We start from the raw sequence: 20,676 nt of genomic DNA, 5'->3' as shown, positions 1-20,676 counted from the left end.
ACACACACACACACACACACACACACACACACACACACACACACACACACACACACACACACATTAATATATGCACGGGATGCATTTTTGCCGAGCGGCGTTAAACGCTGAAACCGAATCCCGAGTAGACAAAAGCCTCTCAGAACGATTCCAACCGCTAGCGAGTGAATCGCCGTGCGCCGTAAAGTATGCAAGCACCGGGACGTAGTACAGGGCGCGCGCGACCAAACCGTTTCGCGAAGGGCAGGATAATGCGCGTTCATCCGAGCCGATCGTGATTCGTGCACCGCTCGGGAGCGGCGTGTGCTTCTGTGCTTTCAAATGTATGCCTCCCAGCGAAGCAAAGCCCGATCCCGGTTCAGTTGCGTCCGAAGCGCCAGCGACACGGGTGTCTCCTGTTCTGTAACCACCCGGGAAAGGTAGAGAGCAACCTGTTTTCCCCGTACGGGCGCACAGGAACAGCTTCATCGTAACGGTTTCCTTCCTTTTTTGAAGCTTTTTGTCTGAGAGTCTATGTGTGTGTGTGTGTTAGCGTTAGCTAGTGTTTAAGTAATTCATTCGAAGCTTTCCACATGAGTCGTTCCATCAATCGTGCCACATCCCGTGCAGTTACTGTCTGTGTGTCTGCGTTGCCGTCTGAATTATTGAGCAGCTTAAAGGCCGCATTTGAATGATTGGAAAATGCTTTCCCTCACCGTTCCGTTCGTTTGTGGATTGTGGTTGTTGTGTGTGTGTGTGTGTGTGTGTGAAATGGAATAAAAATGTGCCAATGTGGCAATGTGAATGAGCAGTAGTAGCTGCAGGGTCTGGTACAGAAAACCTCGTGGAAAGTGCAGTACATGTACAGGGGGTGGTAAAGAGCCTCGTGCCATGAGGTGAAAATTCGATACTGGAGCTTGTGTTTGCTTTTCCCGCCTCTTCGTATACGTGTGTGTGTGTGTGCGCGCGTGTTTGTTTGGGTATTTCGACAGATGAAGTAGTTTCGGTGAGCTTTCACCGCGTTGTGTGTATAGCGCGAATGCAGTTTTCAGCTCAGCATGCAACATAGGAGCGAAGAGTGTGGTGCGGTGGTGAACATCCGTTTAAATTCCCCAAAACCTCCTCCCAACACCGCGAGCTTGATCAGCGAAAAGTCACGGGAGAATTTAACAAAAGAAGACACAACCTGACTTCGAGGATCTCACACCACGGCAAATACCGTGTTGCCAATCCATCGGGCACCACAAAGAACCCGTGCAGCTCATACACTCAACAAAACACTGCCGTTCGTGTGGGTGTTTGTGTGTGGTGCCGCTCTCACTAGTTGGTATTTGGGAGAAATGCATTTCGCTGATGCATTTCTGCTAGGTGTGCGAGTTGCACCACAGCTCTCATCGGAGCACGAATCCCGGGAACTGGGTGAGAGCTGCATAGTGTGTGTGTGTGTGTGTGTGTGTTAGGGAGAGTAGGTGTATGATAAGCCTCGAGCTACGCGTATGCGTTGAGGAGGGGGTGAAGCACCGCTTGCAGTACTCCGTGGCAATGTGATACGATCGTTACCAATTGCGCGCGCGTGTGTACCATCCATTGAGCGATGAGTGTACAATTTTACGGTTAAACTGATTTCCGTCTGTCTCTCCAGTGGAACTGTACGGGGCAAATGGAAAACTAACCATCGAGCTATTAAAGTGCGGCGTGGTACAAGCGTTCCCTGGTTTTTGTTTAAAAATAATAAACGAAACAAAATAAAAATAAAGTATCTCGAAGCTATTCGCTAGCGAGGATGGCGAAATGGTGAAACATTTCACTTTGCGATTGTATTTCATAAAGCGTTAACTTATGATTGATTGATTGTTTGAAAATATGTGTAACGTTTAGTATTTATGTTTAAAGTTTGATAATAAATTATGAAACATTGCAGTTTTGTTGGCTGTTCTCGTTGGCTTGCATTACATCTGGTTTTTGAATGATGAAAAAAACAACAACAACATCGTCTCGTTAAGCGAAGTTAAGTTTAAGTCTACATTGTCCCATATTGGCCCATCTATAACGGTGACAGTGCGAAACAAGCGTCATTAAACAAAAAACTCGCTTCTTCTTCATGCAAGGTATGTGGAGTATTCCGATACTTGTACACCATTATAAGTACTAGGCGTCTCCTTCAAAAGTTGTACATAGTGATTATGAGTGTTTGTTGAGACTCGTGAAAGAAAGTGTTCATATGAAAGAAAGAGTTCATTACCTTTTTCATTGCTTCAGTTCATTACCGTATGTTGTCAGTGCAGTCGAGCATCCCGGAAACGTAACCGCGTAAAATTGTTGTGCGAATGAACGGCAGCGAGCATATCCGGCTGCCAAACTACTAGCATAACGCACCATATCAGGGTGCAGTTAACAACATATATCATAAACTGTGCGCACTTTCGCTAAGAGATGGCGTGCAGGCGGGTAATGCAATCCCATCACAGCCCGTACTCATAATAAAGGATGCAACAACATCGTGTGCTTCGGGTAACTTCGAACCCAGCCGTCAGCAAGGATCTGTAGGAATTAATGCAAGCCAAGAAGGCAGCAGAAGACGGTGCCAAACAGTGCTGTGATTATTAACACGGTGTAGCGAAGCATTACACATCCCGGTAGGTAAATCAGGCTTTGCATGACTGAAGCAAGAGCAATTGAGGCAACGCCTGTTGAAAACACTTGTGTAGTAGTTATTATGTCGTTTTCTTTTCTCCATCATCTCCATGGTGCCTCTAGGCATCTCGGTGATTCTACACGGTTGGAAGGCATTGTAAATGGACGGGGGAGCAATCTCGTGCCCCAATGGTAATGAAGCTTATGATGTGTGTTTACGCCAAATGGCTTCATTATGTGGTGCTTCCTTTACTTCCAAAGGAAAGACTTTTGTTGCAGGGTAGCGGCGAGGCGATTCTTGCTACTTTTAGGCGATTTTTTTTGCTGTTCCTATCGCATGTATGTTTGCGGGGTAGTGCTTTTTAAAAAAAGGTCATCAAATAGACGAACAAATCTCAAAATAGGTGCAAAAATATTCCATGGTAATTCAGATTGGGTCAAATCAATATCAACCACCTGCCTCTCCACTGTAAATTTAACCTTTGTATCATAGTGTTGGTTGGCCAGAATGCTACTGTTTAACCCATTTTAATTATTTGCTTTGCTCGATGTACACAGCAACACATGAGCAAATTTAAGGTTAGGAAAAAAAAATTCCACTAACACCACTACACACAAAACCCTTCCGGTCTCATCTCAACTTTTGCAAAACAAAAACAATGACGCTCTAACACGAGTTGTGCATTTGGTAGAAGCTGGAATGTTTTTTTTTTGTGGCGAGTGCAAAAGGATGGCCGAAATAAACAAATGGACAAATTTTCGTTCGTTGCGGTAAGAGGGTCGTCCATCGTCCGTCCAATGGCTCCCTCGCGCAAGGTAGCCCGAGCCCGAGTGTACGGGAGCTTTGCTAATGGATGCGTAAATAACCCATTCATTCCCGCAATGGGGGGTTTCGGAACGGTTGTGCGGTAGGGGGCTGAACAGCTGACGGCCAATCCGTGACAATCGTACCCTTAGCGAAAATAAAATACCGCTTTCACTCAAATAAAGCACCGCCCTAAATGGACTGCTCCGAACTGTGTCCTGCCAAACTGGCTGGTTCCTTCTTCCCCATCCGTTGCACCTGCCGTTGTAGCCCCGGTCGGGCGACCAGAACCATGCCCCTCTGAGGAACGTTGTTCATCAGCGAGAAATGATGCATTTACACTGGGGCTGTTCGCATGGTTGCTATGTGCCTGCTAATGCGCTGGTTTACCACCCGCGGGGCGGCCAGAGCGAGCAGGATGATCGAGCGAGAAACAAACACACACACACACACACACCTCCCCCGGGGGAGGGTAGGGTAGCATCATCAAAGAAAAGGGGATGGCCATAAACGGCGATCCAATAATCGGCAGGCGACCCTTTTTCCGGACCCTTCCGGGCAGGTGCTATATTTCATACGCACAACCGTGCCGTACAAAGCGGCCGCATTACCAAACAGGGGGGCCCCGTACGCCCCGTAAAAGCGTGTTTATGCGCGGGTGAAGAGCATGAGCGGTGGCGGTAGGTGAAATGAAACATCAAATTAATCGCTAATAGCTTTCGGAGATCGTTGCGGTTTCCGGAGGGAATGGGAGGGGTGAAAGCGAAGGGCAGGAAGTTGGACAGGGTAATGGTGTCACTTTTGAGCACGGAAAAGATGGCGCTTCACGAGGCTGCCGGTGGAAGGGGGGGGGGGGAGAGCGAGATAATCCCGTCGCCCGTCGAGAGGTGACGGCAGATGCGACTGATCGGCCACGCCGCGTACGGGTGAAGTAGGATTTATTAGTTGACATTATGACAGTGCTTGAAAGTCGTTGAGGGAGAGAACAGTGCTTCATCGGGAAAGCTTTACGTATTGCTGTAATGGGGATACAGCTGAAATGGGGATAGAAACGTAAGCGTGTTGCTAACAATCGCATAAAGTGTTGGTTGCGTGAACCTGCGTATGGTGCACTCCGCAAGAGTGCACTATATTAAACTTTTATACAGTGCGACTCTTGTCTGTATTTGTTTTGCGTGAGTCATACCCTGCGTTGAGGCATCCATTGATGTATGATTAATGTACCACATGTAAATGTAAGTAAACATCTGCAAAAAAAACAGCAATTTGTAATGTTAATTTGAGTTAGTAAGAAATAAACAAATTAAAAACGTTTCGACGTTATCGAAGCCTAATTGTTTTCACAACAAAATGTACCTAACAACTTTACCGAGCAAAATGAGATTTTGCCTACTGCTATGTTGCTCCCATAATGGAGATAATTATCATGAATGTCTGTACTTTATTGGTAAAACTACTTATCATATACTACCATTGAATGCAGGGTTTCTCAGGACTTATTGATTAAATTCCGCAAGTTTTTGGAATTCGTGCTATGATTTTTTCACCGCTTCCCATATATCGCTGGATCGTTTACACGATTTAGTGGAATCGCATCCATTGCAAATCAATACAAATCATACAAAAAAATTGTAAAACGCCCAATACCGTGAGAACGGATTGAAAAATGTATGGAAGTATCTGAGAAAAAAAAAATAGCAGCAAAACACTATGGGAAACCCCTATATACCCCATGGGCTTCTTGTTGAGTTTGTACATTTTTTTCAATCAAAGTGGTAGGAGAACGATTTCGCTTGTTTATTTGCTTACTTACTTACTATTCTGCACCTGCTGTCAATATTTTGGGCTTACCATATCCGTTGTATTCTTCTGGACGGTCCAAAAGCTTATTGGAATTGTAACCGCATAGTCAGTTCCCATAGACTATTCCCTGAAATTATGAAGCAAAACTAAACGGAATTTAATAACCTTTTTGGCGAGAAACCCAGCAAAAGCTCAACACTATTTAATAGGCATAAGCTGTAGAAGTATCCAAAAGCCAAACAGGAAACAATAGGCAGTTCAAATAAACTATACATGAACTATTCCGATTGATCGTTTGCATCGCGCGCGTCTGTGTAGGCCTACACGCTCTCTAACGCTATAAACATTTACACTTACACCAATTGTGGAGTTCTCTATGATTGGGGCGAACAAATAATTGATTTTGCTTTCCTTTCTACATTTCTACAGGATGTCATCAAACCTACGGCTGACGCCCATTACATCGCACATACGTGGGTAGAGTGCACTGTGGTTAGCGGCAGCACGAAGCGATCCGTTTCCTAGCTCCTCTGCCAAAGCAGGATCGATGTGCAGGGAAGGCTAGGGGTTCGCCACACGCCACGTCAATGCATCATGGGACGCTTCCCCTACAATGACGATCCGGTGGAAATGTGGCTCTGGTCATCTAGAAAGCCGGTACAACTTGTACGACTGTCGTCGGTTCCGTTTCCGGGCCCGCATCTTTCCGGCACGGCGACGGTAACGCTGGCCGGTGCGACCGTAGGCGTCCGCGGTTTGGCCGGAGGTTTGGTCCGCCCGCCCGCCTACCCCGGGTACGTTAGCTACATGAAGCAATTTAATTTCACCGGCAACCCGATCGACAACCGGACCGGAGCCGAAGCCGGCCTCGGCCCGGACCGGATCGATGCGGACGACGACGAGGACGACGGGTCGTCGCTGGCGCTGCACAACTACTGGGCCCTGCTGGCAATAATACTCGTGTTCGGTACGGCCGCCGGCAACATTCTCGTCTGTCTCGCCATCGTCTGGGAGCGGCGGTTGCAGAACGTCACCAACTACTTCCTGATGTCGCTCGCCATTACGGACTTGATGGTCGCACTGTCCGTGATGCCGCTGGGCATCCTAACGCTGGTGAAAGGTAAGCCGGACCACTGTTGTGCAGTCAATTGTTGCCCCTTTTGCTGTGATTTGTGAGGCGCGCCACGGCAGCCGCTTGTCGTGTGCTATGGGCGGTGTGGGGTTGTTATGAAGTCATCCTCAACGTGTGCCAACGAGCGGATAGATCAAACCCCTTCCCAAAGCTTAAACCTTTGTTTGCTATGCGGACGTTCGGTGTCGATGAAGCTGTCCGTACGATGGTGCCTGTACCTCGTTGTGCATCCATTAGCAGTGCATCACTGATACAGGGTCTTTCATCTTGTCACTGTGCTGAAACGTTCCACAATCGGGCGAAAAGGGACTTGACAAGTGACTGTACCTATGCGGTACACTCAGGCAAATAGGTAGTACATTATTGTATCAACGTAGTTGCTAGGGAGTTTTTACAAGCGTAACCACAACCGATGAGCTTTTAAACGGTGCTTGTAAAGCACAACATAAAAACAAATTATCTGTGCAGTTTTAGTTGATTGGTTAGTGTATGCGTTTTCCCTTTTGGTATCTTTACTTACTATACTGCTTTTAAACACTTTCAATCGCAAATAGTTCGGCGAAAGACGATGAAACAACACATAATGGGAACTAATCGTTCACACACAAACTCAACAGATAGAAAGTGCACAAAAGCTCTTACTAACCAAAGGGTTTTGCTTTTTGTGTGTGAAGCTCTTACTAACAAAAGGGTTTTGATTTTTGTGTGAGAGAGAGAGAGAGAGAGAAAGAGAAAGAGAGAGAGAGAGAGAGAGAGAACGAGAGAGAGAGAGAGAGATAGCTAAAGAGCGGGTGAAAAGGATACAGAGAAACTCCTGTACTATTCGGAACAGGTTGCAATTGTTAGAGCAGCGGTGCAGAAGGATTAAACATCACTCGCGAGGTCTATTCGTCAAAAACAAAGCATTAGTTTCGGATGATCACTGGGAGCCATCAGGGCTCCAGGTAACGAGTGGACACAATGAATTAATTTAACATATTTGTGTTGTTTGTGCAAATTACGATAAGACTTAAACGGCTCCACTGATCCGTGTCACTGTGCGTACTGTGTGTAACTGAGCAGTGCTCGGTCTCATCTTACATCTTTATTTATACGATTCATTTCCTTTTAGTTAGATTTGGTTTTACTTTACTTTCTATTTTGTGTCAATTATGCTGAATGTCAAGTTTTGAGTTTACATATGGTTGTGCTTATTATGTAAGGTCAGTTCTGGGTTCTGACGCTTACGCGGTGTTTTGTTTCCTACGCTTACGGTTCTGTTTGTACACACGAGGTACGGTGTCTCCTATTTCATTATTTATTAACTGTTGGTTGCTATTATGCAATGCTGTGTATTTACGCTTTACCCACTTGAAGCGTTTTGTGCTGGGTAAGGTTTTTTTCGCACCTCCGGGGTTGTGTGTCGCTTGTGTGTTTTAAGTGTTTTTGGATAAGGGTTTTTCTGCTGACTTACAATTCCTGACGTAAGGTTATTTATGTGGTTTGGGTTGTGTTGGTATCTTGAGTGGTTGGAATTTGGTCTTTTTGTGTGTTGTGTTGTGTTGACAATTTTGTGTTTATTAAGTGTAATAAGAAATGTGTGTGAACTGATTGAAAACAGTATAGCATGTGCATGTGCATGCTACACTCCGTTGGCTGCTTCGATGCGTTTCCGTTCCACCCAAACAGCGTCCAATTAGGATAATTGCTGGTTGCAGTCGGTGGCACATTCGCACCGGAACCCACACCATCCCCATCACTAAGTTTTACGCCAACGATTGAGCTGTTGATAGAGGTGAACAAAAAAGCGTTTTTCCTGGACCTCTCCGTAGCATGGGAAAATGAACAACACCAATAGGCATTCGATCGAAATTTGGCAATTTGGGTTTGTGTGTGTGTGTGTGTGTGCGTGCGGTTTCTGCATGATGTGTCCATCGGGTTCATCAGATTGTCCCAAAAGTTCCCAGAGCGAAAGGCCCAGGGGTTGTGTAATAGAATTTGCTACTACAGGAAAGCGGAGCTGGCATATGAGTATGTGTTCTTCAGTAGAAGTGTTCCCACACGCTGCCCTCGCCTAAGCGGACGGTCGGTTAATTGCATTCATATACAATTTTCCAGGGCCCACAACGGATCGCCCTAAATGGGAAATGTGGCTTCCATTGCTTTGGGTGTGTGCGATACTGCGATCAAAACACAAGTTTGCAATCCCTCGTCGCGGGTGTTGAACATCGTTTGCAGCCCATTTCCACAGCAAGGGTACATTTCCACTGTTCCACGTTACTTCACCTTCCCTCCAGGGAGGTGATGTGCCTTATTAGTGGTGACCTTTTATGGTTGGTGATGACTTGGGGATTTCCTGATGTTTCGTTGCTGTTCGCTATTTTTTCATTTCTCTCTCCCTCTCTCTCTCTCTCTCTCTCTCTCTCTGTCTCTCTATCCCTCTCGTTCCATCTCTGCGGTGAATGTTTTTATAGGACATCGAAACCATCCCCAACGGCTTCGCGTTGTCTGACCTTCGTAAAAGGTTTTCCCTCCATGAATGATCACGTGATGCAAACACAGTACAGCCCAAAAAAAAACACATTTGCGAAACTTTGGGATGTTTTTTTGCTGACTTTCGTACCGTTACACAATGCCTAGCGCTTCCTCCGTGCCGTACATGATGTCCCGGCGATGACGGGCGATTGTGATTTTAACCTTCGGTCGCTACCTCCCAGCTAAGCTGCCAAAGTTCAATGAGTTCCGCTGTTCTTATTGTATTTTTTTTTTTGAATCGTTGCATACCCACCGCGCACAGGGTTTAGGTGTAACCATAAACAGCAGCAGAGTAAACAAAAAAACACCCCGACCCAGATATAAGCTTATGAAAACGAGATGATCGGGCCATTGGTCGCATCGAGGAAATTAAAATGTGGGGTCCATTGTTACGCGTGGTCTAAAAAGTATTATAGAAATAAACAAAAAAAAAAAAAAGAGACGAATCCAAACGGTTTACTTAATGCGGCGCACATTTGGGAAGCGCAAAACTTTAGGCACCTGTCCCTCCCAGTGGAACCATTTCTCTCGTTCTGTATGAGACAAAAGTTATGCTCACGCGATCTGTAGAAACTGTTCTACATGCATAAATTGATTGGCATTGGTAGCTGATTGCAATAATAGATCGAAAGTAATTTTCTTGAAACAAATTAAGTAAATTAAGGTTACCAAACGATACTGCTAATAATATAAAACTCAAAGACCGCACTGAGCCACAACTCAGTGACATATCAATAAGACACCATCCGGCAGGACGGTCATATTACTACGTTAGCTGCGTGACTATTAATATGATGCACGTTTACGCTATTGATTTTGTGATAAAATCACAATCGCTTTGGCATTGTATGAAAGTATGAAATCCTTTTCTCTCATTGCAACAATGTTCTACTGTTCAAAGCTGTTGGGCTAACCGGTCATTGAAGGTATGTTATGCTTAGTCATTCTTTTAACGACTTTTCTTGTCGTTTGAGCTAACGATCAGTAGAAAAACAGTATCGACGCTAACATACATGGGAACAGATCTAGGACGAGAATAATCGAAACCTCTACGACACGTGTCGTGAAAAACAACTCGCCCGACAGCGAATTTTCTATTGATGATCTAAGCAGTTCATTTGACGTAAACATGTTTACAATTGTTTTTTTTTTAAACAACAGTCATACAAGCATGAACTTATTTAAGTAATTTAAACGCTCAACCGCTAGCTCGAGCTGTTTTCCCGTTGTTATGTTTTATTGCCTTGCTGATGGTTCATGATCGATTTCATCGATCGCCTGTGGTGCAACCTCGCGCACCGCTACGTCCTGAATAAATTGAACAACATTGAAAAAAGAGAGCTGATTGAGCATTTGCTACACACAACTGCTCAAAACGTCGATGCAATTTAAAATGCTTTGAGGCGTTACACGCTACTTGAAATAGTACTGGAGCAAGGGGAATGTTTAAATTACACTTTAAATGTGAGTACATCAACAGTTTATCATCAAACAGGCTACAGCATAGGACATCAGAGGCACTGCACTAGTACTAATGAAACTACCGTTAGTATGAGCATGAAAAAACAAAACAAAAAAAAGATAAATCTATCACTCTTGTTGTGCGGGCAAGAGAGAAAAAGTGAGGGATATGGCATAGGAAATTATTTTATTTTATTTCTTTTTTTTTTTCGGCCAAAAGGTCACTTGCGCTAGATTGCTGGTTGATTGGTTTTGAAAACGATTTCAAACGTGGATTAAGCCACGACAGCTACCATTTGTGACCGTGGCACACAACAAACAGCCGGCGTCCCACAGACGTCTAACATCTAATGCTTCGAAAATGTTCAGCGAAACACACACACACAGTGCTGTTTATCTCTGCTCCGGGCACTAAAACCGCCATCACCTGCGGGCCGGCGTGTGCAATTTTCCAGCAGTCCCGCGACACGCTCGTACGGAACCGACCTGTAGCGATCGACCCGCCAGCCACCAAACAGACAGAGGTGTTAAACAATTGTCAGTATGTTGTTTAAAATCTATTCACACCTCGCTGGGAGGAGCAGGAAACACACGTGGGCACAATAAAGTCAGCCACGAAGGGAAGGGTGAGCAAGGATGATGGGGTTGGAATTTGCGAACGTGAGATGATCTCGTTCGGACGGCGTGTGCGTGTGTGTGTGTATAGAGACCGCCCCAAACGCTAGCATCTTCCCTGCATCCTACATCCTTCCCCTTCCTCCCTTCACCCCCTTTTCCCCGCCACACACACACTCGCTTCCACATTTCTCTAAACCCATCGGGCGGGGAAAGCATTACGAATAATATTATGTAAATTCGAATCATGAAATATTTATACACCGGGTTCCACACGGACGCCTCCCGTCCCGATTGGTCGGACGGTTGCTCAGCCCGTGCGGCAACCGTTGGTCCTTTTCTTTGTCCAACATGCGAGAAGGCAATCCGCCACCGTCAGTCAATAGCCGGCACCGAAGGGAGGACCAAACGCCGAGTCAAGTACACTTGCCCCGTACCATGCAGCTCCGTTCGGCCCCGGTCGCCCCGTGGTGACAGACGGGAGTACCACAGCATACCTACTACGCCCACCCGCCCGTGGCTGGGTGGGCAAAAAACACTGCCGTAAAACATTGGATAAGAAACGAAAACAAAACACACATACAATACGCACGCACACACACACAGGCAGACATTTCCGGACTAGGCAGGATCCTGTCAAACGCCTGACTGACAGTGGCAGGCAAATCTCGCCTCGCCGCTGTCTGTTGGCGTTGTTTATCATCGACAGAGCAGCACCCAACACGAGGCCGATGTATGTGGGTCGGTTGGTTGGTTCGCTGGTTCCGCAGGATTGTGTTGGATGGTGTTATTCTTCCGCTTGTACCATCTTCCACCACCAGCGCGCCCCGTTGTTGAAAGTGTATCGCAGGTGGTGTTTGATGGTCTCCACGTCTGCCCCTCCACACCATCGGCAAGCCCCGGCCCCGGCGGTCGGTTTGCGGACGCGTGCAGAAGGAGGGAGAGGATGAAAAATGGTTTTACTTGGAATGATCCTGCCACAGTCTTCCAGCTACGCTACCCCCACAAACGCCTTCTGCATGGGTAGCTGCTGCGGATTTCCGATGAAGCTTGTGTTCGGAAGCTATGGCAGAGGAGGAAAAAACATGAGAAACTAACCGAGACACACACACACACACATACACAGGCACACTCATATTTTCACGCCTTCGTCCCGTTCGAGCGAGGCGGAAGAAAAGGAGAAGAAACAAACAATTCCCGCGGGACAGGAAATGAACGGTTTTGGCCGTAGCTTCCGTGCCGGGGTACGGTGTGGCCGCTAGCGAAACTGCTGAAATCATTTACACGAGCAATTGTTTTTTTTTTTTAGGGTTGTGGCATGCTCGTAATTAATGATGTTTCCAGGCAAACAAAATGGGGGAGACATGAAACGCGCAAGAGTATGGCTAGCGCCAGCCAACCAGTCAACCTGCAAAGTGAGAACTTTATCAGCCTTCCCGTCTCGGCTCGGCTAAGAGTCACGCCGAAAGATAGCTGGGAATGACTGTTTGATCGGGCTGTTCGATATTTGCAGAGAAATTAACTGTAACTGAATACGCCACCCGTGAGTCGCGTGTGAGTGTGGCCATGTTTCGCGCCCGGAAGCGTCCATTGTTCCACACCGAGGATTAAGCAAACGGGGCGGCGTGGCGTCTGGCGTACTAATGACAATTAAATTGCCTCTAACACTTAAAGTTATTACATGATGATGAAGCCCTGGGCGTTTGGCTGCAGGTCGCAGCGCTGCGAAAGCGCATCGGTTGATTGGATGGATTGTTTAAGCTAATTGATTTCATTCGTGATTGAATGCTCCTACGCTCCGAATGTGTATGTGTGCGTGTGTTTGTGTTACAGCTCTGCCAAATGTAATGTTCGCGTTTAAGCATACGTAATTGAATTGTAGGAAATTAACATCAAAACCTTTTTAGCTGCCCATTTGGCTACATTCGAAAAAGAAGTTTAAAATATACGTTTACGTGTTTTTAGTAGATGAAGGCACGCAACGGTGTACGGTTTTCAAAGCACAGAGCGCAAAGCGGTTCTAATGCCGGATAAGTAAGTAAGTCTCACTCGCGAAGAACAGCCTTTGTCATATACATCGCATTCTCGACGCTTGCGCAACTTTACAACACGCCCGTCGTGGGTTCAAGCCTCGTATGGTCCGATGTTTAGGACTGGCTATCTTGCAATAGGAAATCCATTGGTCACTGATAGCGAAGATTCATTGATAATTAGTTCAGACCCAGCCCGACAGCAGTTGTTCTGCCAACAAAGACTGCAGTAGAAACCTGGCAGAAGGAAGATTGAGCGGTCAAGCGACACTATTTGGTCACAAGAAAACGTGTGTCAAGCCTAAGGACGGAGCATCGAACAAACAGTAGCCGAAATGAATATTAATAAGCGTCTGGGCGTCTTGTGGCCGGATCTGGTACGGCAGCATCCCGGTTTGCTGACGTGATCTGCTCCATCTTTGAGTGTCAACAACGGCAAAGCTACCAAACGTTCGTCCCTATCATGCCGAAGAACTTTGCACTGAATTTGTTGCACTGAATTACCTTTTCGGGGTTGGTTTCGACATTCCTTGCCTAGTTCTAGGTTCGAAAATTCCGCTGTACACTTAGCACACACCCACAGTGCGACAAAGTTGAGAGCGGTTCGCCTGTCCGATGGGCAACTTTTTCGTGTCGCGTTAAGTATTTCAGCTTTAAGTTTTCGTACTTCCACGGCACTCGCCGCCACTGTTCTTTCTTACAAACGAAAAAAAAAAACATGAAACAAATCCATCCAATGGAAAGAAACAGATGATGAAAAGGAAAACGCTCGGGGGAAACTTTCCTTGAGCATCGATAAACTATTCATCAAACAAGATTAATCAGCATTCTTCCGAACATGATGGCGATGATCATCATCACCGAAATTGCTCATCACTTTATTTATCAATTCCGTGCATTTTTTTGACGCTCCAGCATGGTGAAGACTAACTTTTTTTTTTGTTGGCACTCTTAAGATTTTGAGCGTTCCATAATGAGTAATAGTTGCGATTGGAAGTGTTCCGCTTCGGTTACAGGTTCGTGTGTTTCGCTTTATTTAGAATGCTTTCTTCACGTAAACAGCCAGCAGAGGATGAAGTATTAGTATGAGGATTTGTTGAGGAAAAAAAAACATTCTGCCATCAATTTATATTTGAATTCGTGGAATAAAAGTACGCTGACGGGTCCTTCAACTGGGAAGCCGGCGAAATTCCACTCCTGCTCCTGAAACGTCGCTGGCTGATGGTTTGATGGTTCACGGATTTCGAATGCATTGAAAGAGATGTAGAGGATGAAGCACGTTTCGCGTAATGCAGGAGCAGAAACATTCACGTAACACGCACATGAACACTGGCAGGCAGTGCTTCAATTACTAGGAAGCGGATCGTTTTAATGACTTGCGCACCCGTTGTGATTCTTTCTGTAAGGAAGCTGCCTGAGGCAGGCTATTCAGTAGCAACAAACACAGAACCATTATATAAATTGAAACAAAAATAAGAATAGCAAGGAAAACATTTATAATTAGTGGCAATTTGTATGTCAAATCGTAGTTGAAAACAGGATTCAATCCACAACAACCAACGCGAATTGCGAATGTTTTACCTCATCAAACGTACTTTTTTCAGTCATTGTGCAAACCGATCATGTAACCGTGATTTGATTGAACTGATCCATTGCATCCTTCGTCCACCCAATTTGGCAGGACACTTTCCGCTGGACTCGGAGTACTGTCTGGTGTGGATCTGTTTGGATGTGCTGTTCTGCACCGCTAGCATCATGCACCTGTGCACCATCTCGGTCGATCGCTACCTGTCGCTGCGCTATCCGATGAAGTTCGGGCGGAACAAGACGCGGCGCCGGGTCGTGCTGAAGATAAGCTTCGTATGGTTGCTGTCGATTGCGATGAGTCTGCCACTAAGTCTAATGTATTCCAAGGTAAGCGTAAACCGTCCCGGTTTGTACCAACCAACGTCAACGAAACCATCGCTCGCTCTTGTCTGCCCACAGAACCACGCGTCGGTGCTGGTGGACGGAACGTGCCAAATACCGGATCCGGTGTACAAGCTCGTGGGCTCGATCGTGTGCTTCTACATACCGCTCTGCGTGATGCTGATCACCTACACGCTGACCGTGCGGCTGCTGGCACAGCAGAGCGAAAACCTGGGCGGTGTCGGCAGTGGCGGCGGCTGGTCGAGCGGGTGGCTTGGCCAAGCGCCCGCGTTCGATCGGCGCAACACCTGGAAGCGCATTATCAAGCTGAGCCTGCCCGCGGCCCAGAACCCGCACGCACACTCGGCCGCCTCCACCGATACGGAGCTTTCCACGCTGGACAATCACGACCTTTGGTTGCTGGAGTCTAGGTAAGATAGTATGTCGCTTGGCGCGCAAGCGTACGGTACCGAACCGGGGTACCAGGGCATCGCGTCGCCAAATTGGCGTCGACTTCCCTTGCTTTGCCATGGGGGAGCAAAGCGTACCAAACGCAAGGCACCACTACCGTGCGCACGCGTTTCTTCCAAACATTGTAAACCAATTTCATCGGTGCAGCAGGAAATGTTTTTTTTTGTTTTCAGCATTCCAGAACCGAGCTCGATTACAATGACGGCGATGCAGCGCTTCGGCGAGGAGATGTTGAAACTTTCCCAAGGGCTAGAATCGGTGGCGCAGCACAGCGATCGAAACCAGGGCCAGAACGGTAGCTCGCGCTCGCCGGAGCCATCACGTGAGAAGGAATCGTTTCGGTAAGTGGGGGAAACTTTCAGCGGCTGCACTGGAGGAGGAACAGTAGGTGGTGTAATTGGTAGGACGTATGCAGCTACGAGTAGGAGGAAACTTCAGGGGTTAGTTGGTTAACCTTCCCAATGTGAGCATGAACATAATTCATTATTTGGTGTATGTTTTTCGACAGTAAAACCAGGTAAAATGTGAACGGAACAGCAACATAAACCTCAGATCGCATGTAACCACGAGCCCGGTATGTGTCTGTTACAATCGCTCAACTGTGCTGTATAGCGGTAACAGTATGTGTTAAAATGTATGTTGTTTTTTAAATAAACTTTATGCATTTGATTACCCATACGGACACAGAAACGAATCTTTTTTAACCAAATTTTGTGGCATTAAAATGTCATTAAACTCAACTCCGATTTGCTGAACATAACTACTAAAGTAGAGTTAGTAGTGCTTAATTATAGTACTCTAATGAGAAATCCGTGCCATAGCACACTGGATGGCAACGGTTGGACATGTTTGTAATGCGCGGAAAGCACTTCTACTAGCACGTGCTTTCCTGAATGCTCACAGAGTTTGTAATCTGTAATGTGTTAGTAACTGAGACTGAATGTACTATGTACTGTATGTACGGATACTTTTATATATGATTAGTTTACGACATTCAGATCATCGGTAGGTAGGTTTAGTTTTTAATCCTGATATCCTTGAATAAGTTTAAACAGACAAACTGATCTAAAGTACTATCGTCGTAGTTGTTCGTGAAGCTAAGACAGGAGTTCCAGTAGAGAATGCATAACAGAATTCAATACAGGCCACGGTCCGTATGAGGCTTGAACGCACGACGGGAGGGTTGTGTGTGTCGTAATTGCCCCAAAAAACATTGTTGTCTAAAATCGTCCTAGAGGTGGTTAACACGCGTACGCATACAGCGACGACGCGTGCAGTAGATTGATTAATCGTTAGCTCTCTACCTCATGGAACCCTTCCACCCTTTGCACCAATGAAGCGCTTCCAGGAACCTGGACAACGTTCGAGCTTATCGGATTTGAGCCATAAAATAAAAGCCATTCCCTTTTCGCTCTAAGAAGGATTTTATCGCAAATCAAAGATGGATGAACGGCAAAGTTAAGAAATTGAATGGCAGCAAGCAAAAAACAGCGAAAATGCTTCTCCACGGGCGGGGTAGTTAGGGACTTATATACACGATACCGATACCCCGACTGATGGATTGATAACTTGGGAGGACAAAAAAAAAATGCCCGAAGCTGAGAGTAACATGACTAACATGGCAGCACATATGAGAACGTTTGATATTTGGCCCGTCCCTGGCTTCCCCCCAACAAAAAAAAAAAAAAAAAACCAAACCCAACCCTGTCTTACTTTGGCGATGACGTGAAGGAAGTTCCGTTTCATGTTTGTCGCATTCCTTGCCGTCCCGTCCTCGTTCCTTTTCGCCGCCCTTTACAGCGAACGGGCGATGCCACGCGACCGGCAAAGGCTTATCGTTTGCCAGCACAAAAGCACACCGAAAAGTTGACTGATGCCGTAAGATTAATGCTGAGTTGAGGAATTTTCAGCAATCTTTTACGTATGTCATCACTTCACGCACGGTTGGCGCTGGCAACCGATGGCTTTGTGGCGTGTTGTCGTCGTACGTCGCACAGCAATGGGGCCGTCGTCGTCGTAGCGCTGACCGTTGTAGTGGAAAGGAGGACATTAAAAAACATGCCCACATTGGGCTATAAATTGTCCCTGTTCCGTGTGTGTGTGAAACCGCTGTGTTTGGTGTCATTTTCGTTTTAATGGTTCGGTGTCGGGCGAACAGTAAATGACCGAGGCTCAATTCGATGTGAGGTTGAAAAGCCACTACATAAGGGTAAATGTGCCACGACGAAAGCTCAAGTGTTCTACGAACCGGTGCCAGGAAATTGATATGTACCACCGGCCCTGGGATCGTTTGATAAACACTCACACAACAGCACACCTGAGTGTTTTCTGAAAAGTACCGCTGTCACGAAGAGGGGGGGGGGGAGGGGGTGAAAGGAGCAAAGCTTAAAACAACATCAGAGCAGCGAGTTGTTCATCTGTCAACATCTGTCCTCCATGGTTTGAGTGTGTTCGGAATCGTTTATGCTTTATTTCGAGACTTTGAAGTGACATGCGACACCGAGAACATGCTGCTACTGCTGCTGCTCCGTTTTGGGTGTTGCTGTTAGCCCCTTCCTACTAGACGATAAATTCATTACATCATCCTTAACATGATAAATTTACCTTTCCCTCGGGTTGGGGCAGCGGGCACGGCAAACCTGGCGACGCAGACGTTTCGGCTCTCTCTTGTCCCATTCGGCACGCATTTCCGCGTTGCCATGTCGTGGGGCGGCGCTAACGACGAGGTGATGAAGTGTATTACATTACAGTTATCGTAGCTTCGATAAATTCAATTCGTTGGCGCTGGTTAACAAGTTTGCCAGCATCGGTATGGTTTTGACTGTGTGCTGTGCGTGTGTTTCCCACCACCCGGACGCGGGGTGTATGACGTGCGCGGCTACGCCGTTATGAGTGTAATAACATTTTCTTGCCAAAATATGTATGTGTGCAGGGGTTGTTCTTGTGGATGATGTGGGCTGTTCGGCGGTGCAAGCGCGCGCTCTTTTTTTTGGTCTCCCGCAGCAAATAAAACCCTAAAAAAGCTACTGATTTGCTGGTGAAATTCATCATGCTTGATAAGGGAATTCGATTATCCTGCCTTTGTTCTCCTCCCGGTGGTGTATTGATTGGTGGATGAAAGGGGGAGGAAGGGCGGGAATGGGAAGTAGCTCATCGCTTTCATTGTACGCTTCACACGAAAAGCTCTTGCGGTTTTTCCTTTCACACCAATTTTCGCTACCCGGTTTTCACGTATCCCTTTCTGTTTGCTTTTCTTCTCGCCCCTCACACGACCAACCACCCGCTCCACGCGCAGCAAAAAGCCAGCCAACGCAAAGCATGCGCCGGCGCCGGTCGCGATGGTAACGGTGCGGTCGCCAGTGCCGTCGAAAAAGCGCCGCAGCTCCACCTCCACCTGGATCGCGCGGCGCAACTCGGGCACGCCGCCCCCGGTACGGCTGGTGCGGAAGCGCTTCAAGAGCCTGCCGCACGCCCTGCCGCCCCCCGAATCGGACGACATCGAGGTGGACGAGCAGTTCATGCAGGACGTGCTGTACGAGCTGCGCGACCGGGAGGACCGCGGATCGGTGCACGGCTCCTCAGCCCGACCCAGTGCCGCCGGGCTGGACGGCGTGCCAGCCGCCGCCAGCAGGGCGCCCGGCGATCGACGGGAGGGCCGGGAGGCGGGCAGCAATCCAGCCGGCCCAAGGCAGGCGCATCCACTGGCGGCACCGAGCCAGGTGGCGGCGGCGGCGGCCACCCTAAAGCTGCCCCCGCCCTGCAAGTGCCCGTTCTTCGGCGAAGGTGCGCCCGGCCGGCAGCAGTACCTGCGCCCGGCCGAGATCAAGATCGTCAAGACGAGCACCGACTTCGGGCCGATGGGCGGGGCGGCATCGAACGGCGACAGCCTCGTGTACAGCACGATCTCCATCTCCTCCGGCTCGAACGTGACGACGCAGCCGACCCGGTCCATCTCGAGCAGCCTCTCGACCCTGCCCGCCTCCGCCCTGGCGTCCCCGAGCCGGAAGGGCAGCGCACCGAAGGGCATCTCGGTGGTGACGTGGGATCAGCGGCGCCACCAGCGGCGCGGCTCGAGCTTTGGCGGGGCGCGAACCTCCCTGCTGCTCACGCCGACCAAGGCGAGCCCGTCGAGCGTGTCGCTGCGGCGGTCGATCAACCTGCGCCACTCGGCACTGGAGGGCGGCGGCGGCGGTGGCGGCGGCAGCGCCGGCGAAACCATGTTCCGCGGGGCGCCGAAGAAGAACAGCTCCTCGCCGTGCCTGATGCAGCACCAAACGGGCGGTGGCGCTGGTGGCGGTGGCAATGGCGCGACGGTAGCGATGATGGCGGTCGCGGCCGCCTCGTCGACCGTGCCGACGCTGGCCACCACGACGATGACCGTCCGGTCGCACCACTCGCGCAACTCGAGCATGATCTCGCGCAACTCCTCCCGCCACGGGCGCATCATCCGGCTCGAGCAGAAGGCGACCAAGGTGCTCGGCGTGGTGTTCTTCACGTTCGTCATCCTGTGGGCACCGTTCTTCGTGCTCAATCTGCTGCCGAGCGTGTGCAAGCACTGCGAGGACAACATCGACCAGTGGGTGTTCGAGTTCGTCACCTGGCTCGGGTACGCCAGCAGTCTGGTCAATCCGATCTTCTACACCATCTTCAACAAGGCGTTCCGGGACGCGTTCCGCAAGGTGCTGCTGTGCCGGTACGGGCTGAAGGCGCGCCACTGGCAGCCGAACAGCTAGTACGCGGCCGGTACCGGGCGCGCTCCGGACCACAGCGAGCTGTAGCTGCATCTTCCTCGTCCTCCTGCTCCACCTGCTCCTCCCAACCACTCACCCACGCAAGCACACGAACTCCGCGCACAAACGGTTTCGGTCGGTTTTTGATACTTCCCGTTTAGGGCTTCTCGGGAGGGGGGGTCGCGCCGCGTTCCGCATGGCGAAAGGACGACGGCTCTGCACGAGTTTGTAGATATAGCGTACGGTGTGTCGGCGCGTGTATGTGGTGTTGTTACCTAGCAATAAATGTTTTATACTCTCTTCGTAGTAAAAAAAAAAATTAACCGCTCAAAGCCTGTTTTTATTGCGCTTTTATTTGTTCAGAAGTACAGCAGCAGAAAGTTGTGTGTAATTGGTAAGTAAAAGGATTGAGAAACTTAAAGCTGCACTCACAGATGCGTTCAGGTTCCAAAACGTGAATTGACGACAAGTGGCACCACCTTCTATTGAAAACGATCATCCTTCCCGTACCTAGGCAGGGTCACGCATGTTTTGGTGTCAGTGCCAAGATGGGGCGAAAAGTGCTATTTTGATCCAGCACCGTCAACGGAGTCG

General features: G+C 48.2%; 1 protein-coding gene across 8 annotated transcripts; it reads left to right on the top strand.

Moving 5' to 3' along the window:
- Positions 1 to 13: 13 nt before the first annotated feature.
- Positions 14 to 20,380, top strand: LOC121589258. 8 transcript variants are annotated; one of them, XM_041908025.1, is made up of 8 exons: positions 14 to 475; positions 1,901 to 2,087; positions 2,239 to 2,615; positions 5,651 to 6,341; positions 14,655 to 14,887; positions 14,960 to 15,312; positions 15,526 to 15,693; positions 18,648 to 20,380. In XM_041908025.1, exons 4-8 carry the CDS (start codon positions 5,816 to 5,818, stop codon positions 20,083 to 20,085), a joined length of 2,718 nt encoding a protein of 905 aa, XP_041763959.1. In that variant the 5' UTR covers positions 14 to 475; positions 1,901 to 2,087; positions 2,239 to 2,615; positions 5,651 to 5,815; the 3' UTR covers positions 20,086 to 20,380. The 8 variants fall into 8 exon arrangements, with proteins under 8 accessions (XP_041763959.1, XP_041763961.1, XP_041763960.1 ...); XM_041908027.1 differs by lacking the exon at positions 1,901 to 2,087 and having other exon boundaries at positions 14 to 419; XM_041908026.1 differs by lacking the exon at positions 1,901 to 2,087 and having other exon boundaries at positions 14 to 419; positions 2,088 to 2,615.
- Positions 20,381 to 20,676: the final 296 nt, after the last annotated feature.

This window comes from Anopheles merus, chromosome 2R (assembly GCF_017562075.2).
Source record: "Anopheles merus strain MAF chromosome 2R, AmerM5.1, whole genome shotgun sequence".
Classification (NCBI taxonomy): Eukaryota; Metazoa; Arthropoda; class Insecta; order Diptera; family Culicidae; genus Anopheles; species Anopheles merus.
Note: the sequence above shows the minus strand (reverse complement) of the source record. Positions and strands in the feature narration are given on the sequence as shown.